Source organism: Pinus tabuliformis, chromosome 8 (genome assembly GCF_031772625.1).
Source record: "Pinus tabuliformis cultivar Carrire ecotype Pingquan chromosome 8, CPIR1, whole genome shotgun sequence".
In the NCBI taxonomy this organism is placed as follows: domain Eukaryota; kingdom Viridiplantae; phylum Streptophyta; class Pinopsida; order Pinales; family Pinaceae; genus Pinus; species Pinus tabuliformis.
Genome location: NC_142294.1, coordinates 1,811,994,679 through 1,812,008,224, shown reverse-complemented (window position 1 = coordinate 1,812,008,224; position 13,546 = coordinate 1,811,994,679). Strand labels below are relative to the sequence as shown.

Here is a 13,546-nt window from a genome sequence, read left to right as displayed (position 1 = left end):
TGTTGGGTTTTGTGTTTTGTGTTTTGTAGGGAAAAAGAGCTTTTCAAGGCAAGCACGCAAACCGAGGCCCCCCCCCCCCCCCCCCCCCCCTCTCTCTCTCTCTCTCTCTCAAATTTTTTGTATAGATCAATTGGTTCAAAGCTATTTTAGAGAGTAGAGGTCTTGGGTTCAAGTCTCCATTTTGTGGGGGCGGATTTTTTCATTCCCGCACATTCGCGCACTTTGCCGGCAACGTCAACAATTTTTTTTTCAAAAAGCCATAACTTCTTCATCCGGAAGCCTTTTTCAGAGCCGTTTTTTTTAAAACCGCCTATTTTTTCGAGATCTATCCGTTGGAACACTTACTTTCAGCATCTTCAGCTTCAGTTTTTTTTAAAAAAATGGAAAGTCCATGCCAAGTCATTCTTGACAGCACTAACTACTTCCAATGGGTAGCCTACATGGAAGATTTACTTAGAAGTAAAGGTCTCTTCAGAATAGCCACAGACCAAGAGAAGAAACCAAAAGATGAAGACAAGGCGGCAAAATGGGAAAATAGACAAGATCAAGCACGTGGTTTGATAGGGATGTCTATTTCTCCTGATCTTAGATTCCACATTGCAGACTTGAGACTCCTCATGAAGCATTAGAAAAACTTGCTAAAGTTTTTGGGATTAAAAATGAAATTAGAGCCCATCAACTTGAAAATGAGCTGCTTACTTTGGATCCTAATAATTTTTCTTGCATTGAAGATTTCTTGTCCAAATTCAAGACCCTTAGATATCTCTTGGAAGGTGTTAAAGTTAAGAAAGAAGATGGTAACCTTATTTATTCCATCCTTACTAAGTTGGGACCAGCCTACTCTGTATTTGTTTCCACTTTCCATTCTACAAGGGAAGCTTTCATTTGTCAAGGACAAGACTACAAGGCCCCTTCCTTTGACTCCTTTTGTGATTCCTTAATAAGAGAACAAGAAAAACTCTTACACCTTGGTCTTCTTAATCTTGGAAACTCTTCCACGAAAGCGTTAGCCGCCCAGCAGCAACCAAATTCAAAGAATCCTAAGAAGTCATATCCTCAAAAGAATGGTCCTAAACCATCTCAGCCTCAAAATGAAAGATCATTTCAGCAAAATGATAAGACCAATAAAAACAAATGGAAGAAGACTGATAGACATTGTAACTTTTGTAATCGAGATGGCCACTTAGAATCTAAATGCTTTAAGAAGATGGAAGCCTTGGAAGCCGCAATGAAGAAACATAACATCCATCTGGAGCCTACTTCAACTTCAACTTCCGGAACGGCACTTTCTGCATGTCATCGTCAATCATCTCAGTCTGGTTATGCATTAAATGTATCTTCTTCTTCTTCTCATTCTCATGAGTGGCTCATTGATTCTGGAGCCTCTTGTCACATGGCCAAAAACCAAGCCATGTTTTCTTCTTTAAATGATTGTAACACCAAAAATATATATTGGTGATGATAGATCTCTTAATGTTGTAGGGACTGGAACTGTTCATCTAGACAATGGTCAGTTCAATGATGTATTATGTGTTCCAAACTTATCCTGCAACCTTCTATCTGTCTATCAGATAACTCATTCAGGTGAAGGTAAAATTGTTGAATTTTCACCTCATGATGTTGTAATCAAGGATCTAAAAGATCCTAAACAGATTCTAGCTACTGGTCTTGCTGATGATTCCAAAAGGTTGTATAAGTTTCACAACTTTGGGTCATCAAATCTTCCCTCAGTATTTGTTGCTCATAATGATGAAGTGAGCAAACTTTGGCATGAGCGGTTTGGTCACTTAAACTATCGCTCCCTTCAGCATCTATGTAAAGAAAATATGGTGACAGGTCTTCCTATGGTATCTTGCAAAGATGGTGTTTGTTCCGGATGTGTACTCGGAAAACATCATCGGGACAGTTTTGACAAACGTGCCTCTTGGCACGCCTCAGCCCCTTTACAGCTTGTGCACAGTGATTTATGTGGTCCTCTTCCTGTTGCTTCATTCTCTGGCTGCAAGTACTTCTTAACTTTCATTGATGATTTCTCCAGACGCACTTGGGTATACTTCTTAAAACTCAAGAGCGAAGTATTTACCACTTTTTTGGCCTTCAAAGCATTTGTTGAAAAACAATCTGGACATCAAATTCTTAAGCTAAGAACTGATAATGGTGGAGAATATGTTAAAAACACATTCATCAACTTTTGCACCGAAAATGGAATTCAAATGCAACATACTGTTCCATACACTCCACAACAAAATGGTGTAGCTGAAAGGAAAAATCGCACTTAAAGGAAATGGCTAATTGTATGCTGCAATCTAAAGGACTCAGTCTTAGTTTTTGGGCCGAAGCAATTAATTGTGCAAATTATATAATCAATCGCACTCCTACTAAGGTTCTAGAGAATATCACTCCAGAAGAAGCTTGGAGTTCCATTAAACCAGATGTAAGTCACTTTCGTGTGTTTGGAAGTGAAGCATGGGCCCATATTCCAGATGAAAAGCATAAAGCTTTAGAACCTAAGAGTGAGAAATGTACTTTTGTTGGATATTCTGAAGATGTAAAAGGTTATAGACTTATTCCATTTAAGTCCAAAAATGTTATCATTAGAAGAGATGTAAAATTTGATGAAAATAAATCGGCCTGCGAGCCTAGTCCGGCGGATGTGCCACCTCTTCCTATCTCTTCTATCTTTGAAAACATTTCTTCTTCAGATGATGAAAGCGAGGATGATAATCCTCCCCCACCTTCTCAGGATCCTCAACTTCCAAGATGGGTCCGTGCTACTCGGGATGCAGCAGGTGATCTTGCCGGTGATCCTACAGATCAGCGACGTACACGTTCTCAGTTTGAAAGAGCCTCTTCTTTACTGGCTCAAGCTCCAGTAAATCATGATCCTGACACTTTTGCAGAAGCTTCAGGCCATCCACATTGGGAAGCAGCTATGAATGAAGAATATCATTCATTGATGACAAATGATACATGGGATCTTGTTCCTCTACCAAAGGGACGCAAACTTGTTAGATGCAAATGGGTTTACAGAACCAAGTATGGACCAGATGGGAAAGTTGATAAACATAAAGCTCGTCTAGTTGCTAAGGGCTTTTCACAGGTTGAAGGCATTGACTACACTGAAACCTTCTCTCCAGTTGCCAAAATGAACTCTATCCGCCTTGTTCTTTCCCTTGCTGCCTCTTTAAAATGGGAAGTCCATCAAATGGATGTTAAATCTGCCTTCTTGCATGGGGACTTGCAGGAAGAAATCTATATGGAACAACCCATTGGCTTCATACAAACAGACTCCAGCCTCGTTTGTCGACTTAAGAAATCCCTTTATGGCCTCAAGCAAGCTCCTCGGGCTTGGTATGCCAAAATGGATAGCTTTCTTTTAGAATCTGGCTTTTCTAGGTGTCATTCTGACAATACTGTCTACACCAAGAAAGTGGGCAACTCTCTTATCATCCTTGTTCTTTATGTTGATGATCTTATTCTTACTGGTAGTGATCCCAACCTTATAAACCATGTGAAGTCCAGCCTTAAAAAGAAATTTGAAATGACAGACTTAGGACACTTACACTATTTTCTCGGTCTTCAAGTCTTGCAATCCCAAGAGGGTATTTTCCTTTCCCAGTCCAAGTATGCTTGTGATATTCTTCATCATTTTCACATGGAAGACTGTAAGCCAGCCCCTTCTCCCTTTCAGTCTGGAGTCAAACTTTCAGTCTCTTGTACTTCTCCTGAAGTTGATGCTACCTTATACCGTCAACTTGTCGGAAAACTCTTGTATTTAACCCATACTCGTCCTGATCTTTCCTTTGCTGTTGGCCTTGTTGCTCGTTTTATGCAAAACCCCCGTGAAAGTCATTGGAAAGCAGCTAAAAGAATACTTCGTTATGTTCGAGATACAGTACAGTTTGGGATTCATTACAGTGCCAAAGCAGCTCCTCTGTTAGTTGGTTTCACTGATTCTGATTGGGCTGGTGACCTTGATGATCGGAAGTCTACTGCCGGTTATGTCTTCACTCTTGGTTCAGGACCTATTACATGGGCTTGTAAGAAACAGGCTGCCATTTCTCTTTCGTCAGCAGAAGCAGAGTATCGTGGTGCCGTGGAAGTTAGTAAGGAAGCCTTGTGGCTTCGTCAGATCCTATCAGAGTTTGGCTTTGAGCAGCAACATCCAACCACACTTTGGTGTGATAATCAAAGTGCCATTCAGCTATGCAAAGATCCAGTCCAGCATCAGCGCAGCAAACACATTGAACTACACATGCACTTCATCAGAAAGCTCATTCATGACCATGTTCTTGAAGTGCAATATTGTCCAACAGATGATCAGGTTGCAGACATCTTCACAAAGGCTCTCACAGAGGCGAAGTTCACTAAACTTCGATATATGCTTGGAGTTCAGGAAGTTGTCACTAAGGGGGGATAGGCTCTAGTGCCTCCTTCCTTCTCCTATTGTGTCATATTTGTAAATCCTTCAATCCTATCCCAAGTTGTTCTTAAGGGGGGATGTTAGGATATTCCGACACATAGGATATAGTTAAGTTCAACTTGGTCTAGCATAGAGTTAGGTTAGAGTTAGGTAAAGTGTGTTTCTTTACCGTTGTACATTTTGTAACTTACAATCCGACAGTCACGATATGTAGTGATCCGACGGTTCACTCTCACCCCGGTATTACCGACACTTGATCCGTGGCTTGACACCCGATTGGTCCATGAGTTCTATTTAAAGCGCATGGAGGGTCATTGTTCGGGTAATCCGTGCATGAGAGAAGCTTATGTAAATTTTTATTCTTTGATTAATAAATTGCCTGTAGTACCCACGTTGGGACAGGCCGTGGACTGTTTCCCTCCTTGCACTCTGAGGGTTTTAACCACGTCAAAAATACTGGTGTATTGATTTGAGATCTGGTTGTGAGCGGTGTCCTTTTGGTATTCTTTCTGTGGAACTTACCCTGTAAATTCCTACAAATGTAACAATATAGGTGCAATAATTATATTTTGAATGGTAAGCATACTCAAAATCATTAAGAATCTTTTACCTTCTTAAAGTTTGATAAACTATATGAGCCTAAATGGAAGTTAATCATTATTATAAAATATATATATTCGAAACCATCCCAATGTTGAGCTTGGAAACCCATTAGGATAGTTTAAAACACCTCATTACTCTCAATGCAATAATAACATAACAACATTTACCCTATATTAATACAATAATAACTTAACATCTCTCCCATACTATAGCACTCATTACCATCGTGCAATAATTGAATTTTGAATCATACTCATGGTCAAAATCATTAAGAATCTCTTACCTTCTTAATGGCCATATCTATTTAAATAGAGGTTAATCAATCTTTTTCTTATATATATATATATATATATATATATATATATATATTCTAATCCAAAAATCTCATCACACATCTCCAAGGACAACACATAAATTAGACAAAATTTGAACCAACAATATTAAAACACTGCCTTAACAATATATTTTATGGTCAACTTATTTATACTTTTAAAACAATTAATGAAAATAAAATTACTTCAAATAATAATAATTTAATTTAATTATTATTAAATTATTATTATTATTTCAATCGCTGACCTTCCTAGCCTTTTACAATGCCAAAATTATAGTGAACATGGGAGGCTTCTCTCCAAGCTTTTTGAGGATAGGAATAAAATCTTAAATCAAAATAAATAATTTGTCTTTTTAGGTCCGATAGATCATTATTTGGTCTCAGCGGACGTTAACCATTATCATCATCATTACAAATTTCAAATTATAAATAAACATATTGTTTTATCACAAAATTTATAAACATATTGTTTTATCACAAAATTTGAACCAAAAATATTAAAAAATTACCTTAACAATATATTTTATGGTCAATTTTTTTTTCCCAAAGTGGAAAAAACTACCGACTCAGGTGTCAAATCAACAATGAGGACAACATCCACGATTGCTGATTTGACTCATCACTGTTAAATAGGAAAATCACGCCACATGTAATAACCGGCTGGTGGTCCATAAGGGAGCAGGCTTCCACTCTTGCCAGATGCCTCCACTCTTGCCAGATGCCTCTGGGTCTTAGGCTGTTAACCTGTTTCCTTAGGTCCGAGGAAGACAAGCTCTTAACCAAGTAGAAAAAGTTTTACGACATACTCCAGGCCAACATTTTATGATCAACTTATCTATACTTTTAAAAACAATTAATAATAATAATAATAATTTAATTTATAATTATTATAAATTTCACATTATAAATAAACATCTTAGTTTATTAAAAAAACCAATATTATGCCCAGTTAAAATAAAATAATTATTATGCCCATACTTTAGTTAAAATAAAATAATTAATAAAAATAAAAGTATAATTAGTAATAAATAAATAACAACTAAATAAAATAATTAACAAATATCTTGTCCTTAACTTTGATTCTGATGATATAATTTTTACTAAAATTTTTCATACTCTCCAAATATAAAATTATAATTAATAATAATAAATAACCACTAAACACTCATAATAAGAACCAAAATCTTCTTTAGTCCAAACAAAAATAATTAATAATAATACATATAAATTATAATCACTAATAAAATAATAAATAAATTAAAATTAAACATTTTTTTTTTAAATTTGCCTTGGCCGGATCCAGCGAGAAAATTCACCCTGCGAAATTGTCGTCTCAAATCTTTATGAAAACCTAAATAATATGACATTATATTTCACACATTAAAAAAAATATAAATATTTTCCCAAAACCATAATATATAATAAATTACATTTAAGCCTTCAACTTTACCGGACGAAACAATGAACGGCCATGCCAAAGTCCATCTGAACGTTGGAAATAAAAGGAGCATATTGTTATAACGACATTATGGAACATAAAAAAAGTCTACAACCACATTTTCTATTCACACCAAAAGTAGGGAGCGAGCAACGGAATTGTAGCGACAGCTAGCTGTATATTTCATGACAAATTGATGGGGAGAGCACACAAAGGCAAATATGTGTATAAAATAATGACAAAAAAATAATGGTCAAAGTGCACAGTTGAAAACCAAAAGCATCAGTTTTATTGAGAACTGAGCCACTCTGACAGTCCATGGTCACAAGTGTCCCAGCCCAAAACCTGTATGGTTCGATTAGTTTCCTGAACCCAATGTTTAGAACAAATAAAAACTTGATTAGGCTTTAAGCTCATGGTCAGGGAGTCACATCATACTAAAGCTATATGCCTATCAGCACACAGCATTCATGGAGAAAGTGCAGTAGTCTTCACTCCCTAAAGTGAGCAGGAGGAAGAATTAAGTGAATCAATATGGAGTTATATTAGGCCATTACCATAACATCAAGCCTACACATGTAGGTCTCTGTCCAGTGCCTTGGTTATCTTTTCGTGTCAGGAAAACTTGTCCTCTTTCGCTTCTTTAACGTGGTCTCATCTTGAGTACTCCAAGGTGGAGGACCCCCAAACTCAACAAGTGTATAAAAAATAAAAGGAGGGGGCATCAAAGAACCAGCGTTTAGTTTTTATTTTTATCTGTGGCCATGCATGGGATGCTGCTGAATCATATAGCTGTTAAAGGAAAATGCAGGACAGTGGAGGTCCTGCTCTAGCCTAGCCTAAGCAAGATCGGCTGGATTCCATGTTGTGGATTAGAGCTTAAGTTTGTCTTCTGTGGTGAATGTGGGATTGCGTTGTTACAGCAGATCAGCAAGGCTGGAGGTTCAAGTTGGGTTTGTTTGCTTTATGCTTGGTGGGACCTCTAATACATTGAATGTTTAGGAGAGAACAACAGCGATGCTGAATCTGTTTATGAAGGGCTTGTTCTAGTAGCAGAATTAACTGGATTTCTCATATTTGAGTCATCAAGGCTTCAAGTTGCCTGTGGGAGACTTGGGCTTGGTGTGAGGACATATGCATTGAATATATGTAGAGGGTGACAACATTGCTGATTCTATACTTTATGGGTATTTTCTAGTACCAGAATCAGCTGGATTTCTTATATTTGGGTATTGATTTTTCAGTGCTTGAAGTTAACTGTGGTGGGCTTAAGCTTGGTGGGAGTAGATATGCACTGAATATGTGGAGAGAATATCAAATGCAGATTCTGTTTCTTATGGGCCTGTTCTAGTACTAGAAATCGGGCTTGAAGTTGTCTCTGGGGGAGTTGGGCTTTGTGGTTGGAAATCTACATCGAATATATGGAGAGAACAGCAACAGTATTGATTCTGTTCATAGTGGTCATGAGTCCATGGGCAGGCTCGGTTCCCATAGCCATTGCTGCTCCTCCAGGCAGGCCCATTTCCTCTACATCCCGATCTCCTGCCAAATCTTATGCCAAGTATGCTGAAATGATCTTGAACCCAAAGGAGCTTAAAGGTGGAATCATGCTTTCTTTTAGTTGGATTCTGCTACTTTTACTTTCGTTCATTCTTATTCTAAAGTTGCAATAAAACCTAAAGCTCGACTAGAGGTTTAAGCTTAATAGACTTGCATCTTTCGAGATCTGATCATGGTATGCGTTTTGTTAATGCACATTGTCACAATAGATATGGTTTCTTTGAAAACAAAGTCCTCTGAAGTTGGGAATCTTGTAGTTGAAAAGAATTTGGAGGTTCTAACATTGGTAGTTGGTCGTTTTGTTTGCAAAAATATTGAGTTTTGGTTTGAAGGGTTCTTTTGTTCAAGTCTCATAGTCCTTAAGAGTGTTGTTTTAGTTTTGTAGGCTTCCTGCTACTATCAGTTATTTTCCTGTCCGTTACTATCAGAAATACAATGAAATTGGCTTGGATCCAAAACTCTTTCATATTTGATGTTCTATCTGGTTCAGCTTTTATTTGTCTTGTGACTCGCTGCATCTCTAAGTGCCTTGAGGAACACACCCTGACGTGGGTTGCATTTCATAGAGCGGAGGTCCTCTGGCTTGGATGCCAGGTCTGAGGAGTCGCTATTCCCCAAAATCGCCTTGGACTTACACTCCGGCTTATCCCTTGAAACTCATGCCATTCTGGTGGGGCAGATAAGAGCGAGAGTGAAACAAGGTGGATACTCTGTTGATCTCACTAGTGAACCAAATCTTTGTTTGCCTTGTTGCATACAATAAATCAGCTCAATTTGCCTCGGGCTCAAAAAGTTCCCTAGTTAAAAACTTGATGGCTTTTTATGTAATGGTATCATTTGGTGTTCTGTGACCTTCCTGTCGTTTCTGGTAGCAAAAACCTTAAAACTAGTCTGGAACACAGGGCCTGCTAGAGTTAAAATCTTGGGACGCATAACTGTAAAGTTGAAAATGTGTTATATCTTGCAAACCTAAATGCCCATTGAAATAAAATTATACTTGCAGTCTAAATGTTGGAAAGGCTTGATTCTGTGTTTTCATCTCATGTATGGTGTTTATGGTGTTTGATAGTTCCACTGATTTGGGTCTGAGGAAATCTTATGGATATGATGGGTTTTGCAGGTTTTATTTCGGAATCTTTTGCCTCTCTACTCAAATGGGTATGGGCTCTGCCGGCCACTACCAAAACTGGTAATCTATCACTTCTTTACAACTACTATTAACAAAAAATGGTCTGAAGTGAACGAGGGTTCCTCTGGTTTCTCTAGTATACTTTCAGATTCTATTTATGTTTCATAGAGTTCATTTTACAATGAAAGCATGTTTCTCACTGGTTAGCTTAAAAGTTGTATGATCGCAAACATGGTTTTGAAGATTTTATGTTTGGTCCAGCCGTCGATGCGTTGATTTTGATTTTCATCTCTAAAGAGGGATGTTGACGAAATAGGACACAATTTTCAGGTAGCAAGGCTGTGCTGGAGTTTGAGAGTGGATACACAGTGGAAACAGTTTTTGATGGGAGCAAGCATGGAATTGAACCTCACGCCATACAGGTCTCTCCAGATGGAGAATTGCTTATACTAGACTCTGCAAACAGCAATATTCTCACAGTGACTCCTCCATTATCTCGCTGTATGTGTGTCCACTTAAACTTGGGTTTTCTAATTTTACTTCAGAAACGTTCATAGTGTGATCAGTGACTAGGGTCAATTAATTCTCGAAATACATAGAAGGATGATACATTTTATTCTCACATTTGACTGCCCGTGATTTTGTTTTATTCGTTTTCTGCAGATACCAGAGCAAAATTATTTGCAGGCTCTGCAGATGGTTATGCAGGATATGTTGACGGACGGCCTCGAGAAGCTCGTCTCAATCATCCTAAAGGATTCACAGTAGATGACAAAGGAAACGTGTATGTTGCAGATACAATGAATATGGCTATCAGGAAGATTGGCGAAGCAGGTATTGTCACATTTTCAAGCTGCGGCCCAAATCCTCTAAAACCGCAAGGGTTCAGTATAACTGCAAAATTAAGTTCTAAGTAGTTAATATCTGAACTCCTATAGTAGAAAACTAGGGTTGCAACTTCCTAATTCCTGGGAACGCATTGACAAACTAAGAATTCACTGTCAGAAGTTCCTAAGTCCCGGATTGGGGTCAGGAGATTCCCCATACAGAAAGAAGCTTCCAGCTCCAAATTTTTAACTGTATAACAAAGAGTTAAAGTTAATCTTCTCAAATGCAAAATTGGGTTCTCTCAAGGATTAATATCGTGTATGTCTGATCTTTCTGATTTATTCAGGATATGGTGATTGGTGCAGGTGTAACCACCATTGCTGGAGGGAGGTCGACTAAATCAGGGCATATCGATGGTCCCAGTGAAGATGCCAAGTTCTCAAATGATTTTGATCTTGTATATGTTAGCAGTACATGTTCCTTGTTGGTTGTTGATCGGGGAAATCAGGCTATTCGTGAGATTCAACTTAACTATGATGACTGTGCATATCAGTATGGCAGCAATTTTTCTTTAGGTCTGCATCCTATATTTTAACAGAACACAAGACTTTTTAAATTTGTTGTTTTGCCCCATTTTATAGAGCAACACCAAAGATTAGAGTCTTGAGACAACTCTCTCCATTTTTTCCTATACGTTGAATGGAATAAGATTACAACTCAGAGATCTTGGAGAAACTATTATAATAATAGAAGAAATTTCATGTTCACCCATCCTGAACTGATGATTTTCAAGCTATTTATATTGCATCGCTAATATGCAGGAATTCTTTTAATTGGAGGTGCTGCCTTCTGTGGCTATGTCCTTGCTCTACTTCAACAAGGAGTTGCAACTGCAGTTTTTCCACGAAGGGTAAATTCAATTACGTTTGTCACATTATTCTTTGCTTTTTGGAGATCATGACCGTCTATTTTGATTCGGGAAGTCATGTCATAGTCCTCATATAACACAAACAGCATTGTCAGAATCTTTGATGTAGAAGAGGACATAAAGCCTAATGGTAGAAAACCAGTTTCTTTGGGATACAATTTGCACTGCAGAACTTGTTTCCTTAGACAGTTGCTTGCATAGGTATTTAAAAGCTCACATTTTTTGCATATGGATGGGCAGGGAATTCAGGAGAAATCAGGAAGGTCGAAAAACTTGCCTGGACCTGCCAAAGGATCAGAGAGACCCTCATTCATCCCCATCGATGGAGAACAAGAAATCGTAGATGGTGGCTGGGTTTCCTTCGGGAAGTTCTTTGTAGACATTTTGAAGTCTATTGCGGAGATCATTGGAGGTCTTTTTTCCTACCTTACAGGTGGATTTAGAAGAAAATCTCCTTATAAGAAAGGAAATTTATGGCCACTTCAGGATAGCCTTATTCCAGAAGATGATGATGATATTGAACCCCAGCTAACACCAAGAAAAAAGAAAACAGTGACATTCAGAGAGCCAGAAATCGACACACCCATCTCTCCTCCTTCTTCATCTGGTTCACACAACGGTGATTTTGGGCCCACAAGAGAATATATCAGTCCATTTATTTCTAATAGGTCTGTCAATCAAAATCATGGGTATTATCGGGATGAAGACAATCAAGACCATGTTCAGCCATTGAGACATCATTCATCTGCTCCTGAAACATATTTTGAAAAGGATTATGATACAACTAATGAAGTTGTCTTCGGAGCTGTACAAGAAACCGAAGGGGTTTATAAACCAGTGGAAATTAAGCCTGTCGACTATAGCGATCCGATGTATAATCATCACAACATCCGGCCCCGAATGGGAATGGGACAGTACTATGATTACTGATTGCATTGCATTGCGTAAGGCCTCGTCATAAACAGGGTCCTTCAGCGCTCAAATTCGTTCCTTCGGACAGTGCAATGCAACCTTGGCCAGTAACAGGATTTGCTCAAGCCATTCACTTTTGAAATTCCAACCCTTTGAATGGCTGCAGCAGCAGTCACTTTCAGGGTTTCGGGTAGTTCGGCGGTCTGATTTCCCCTCTATTTCCAGCTTTAACCAATGTTTGTGATTGCTATATGTATAAAGCACATTGGATTTGGGTTTGAGTGGGGTGTTTTCGGGGTTGGGTCGATGTAAAGATTCAAAGAATCATGGAGAAAAAGGATGGATACTGTAACAAAGATATGTATGAGTTAAACAAGCATCGTTTCTAAATCCTTACTCAGCGAGATCCTTTTAATGAATTTTGTACCACAAAAACGGTCTATATTTTCATATTGAGGCATATAAAAGTTCTCTCTTATATTCTAAATCTAAGAAAAATTGTGAAAGGATTGGATTTTATTGATATGGATTCAGTTATTGTTTCAAGTTGCTTCTCTTTATTTAACTGGATATCCTAGAAGAACTAAAGTTTTTCAAATTGAATATTTTTCTTGAATCTTCTCAAGAAGAGGATAGCTAATCAAGATCGGGTGAACCTAAATCTCGAACCCCAGTATGGAAATTACACACTGTCTCCTCGGCTGGAAAATAGATAAGCTCACAAGGCCATGTTTGGCCTAGATTTATTTGTGCCCCCTCACTGTCATATCAGGTTTAATAGCATCTTTCACTTCAATTTGTCTTTAAATGTTAGCTATCATCTATAGTGTAAGTTTAGATCGGAATCACACTCAGTTTGTTCTTGAAAATGGATTAGCCAATAAGGCCCTGCTTGGCCTATATTTATGTGTTTTCCCTCACAGTCATATCAAGTTTAATAGCATCTTCCAATTCAATTTGTCTCAAGTGTGTACAATGAATTAGCTGCGATCTACAGTGTAAGTTGACATCTCAACTATTTTGTGCACGAGTGCTTAGCATAGAAAGTGCATCAGAATAAGACCGTGCTTGGCCTATATTTATGTGTGTCCTCACTGTCATATTATCAATTTTAATAGCATGTTTCAATTCAATTTGTCTCAAGTTTTCAATGAACTAGCTGTGATCTATAGTGTAAGTTGAGATCAGAAGCAAATTCAATTTGTTCTTGACATCTCAACTATGTTGTGCACAAGTGCTTAGCATAGAAAGTGTATCAGACTCTTTGAGTGCCTGAGATATTTGAAAGATAGTACTGAGCATCTTTATGCATTGGTACTTCAACTGACTGGTGATCAGATCCGGATGTTAGCGAATATATACAGCCATTCATATCAAGTTTAATAACATCT

General features: G+C 38.0%; 1 protein-coding gene across 1 annotated transcript; it reads left to right on the top strand.

Annotated features, from left to right (window-relative positions):
- The first annotated feature begins 7,274 nt into the window (after positions 1-7,274).
- On the top strand, positions 7,275-12,661 carry LOC149243501 (uncharacterized). The gene is made up of 7 exons (XM_089374540.1): positions 7,275-8,397; positions 9,479-9,547; positions 9,818-9,988; positions 10,151-10,321; positions 10,681-10,890; positions 11,137-11,225; positions 11,484-12,661. Exons 1-7 carry the CDS (start codon positions 8,220-8,222, stop codon positions 12,171-12,173), a joined length of 1,578 nt encoding a protein of 525 aa, XP_089230666.1. The 5' UTR covers positions 7,275-8,219; the 3' UTR covers positions 12,174-12,661.
- Positions 12,662-13,546: the final 885 nt, after the last annotated feature.

Bases quoted from the DNA above. Each gene is read 5' to 3' on its own strand.
- LOC149243501 (XM_089374540.1), top strand. From the start codon at position 8,220: ATGGAGAGAACAGCAACAGTATTGATTCTGTTCATAGTGGTCATGAGT. The intron at 9,989-10,150 runs GTATGTGTGTCC...CGTTTTCTGCAG, and splicing joins GACTCCTCCATTATCTCGCT to ATACCAGAGCAAAATTATTT. The intron at 11,226-11,483 runs GTAAATTCAATT...ATGGATGGGCAG, and splicing joins CTGCAGTTTTTCCACGAAGG to GGAATTCAGGAGAAATCAGG.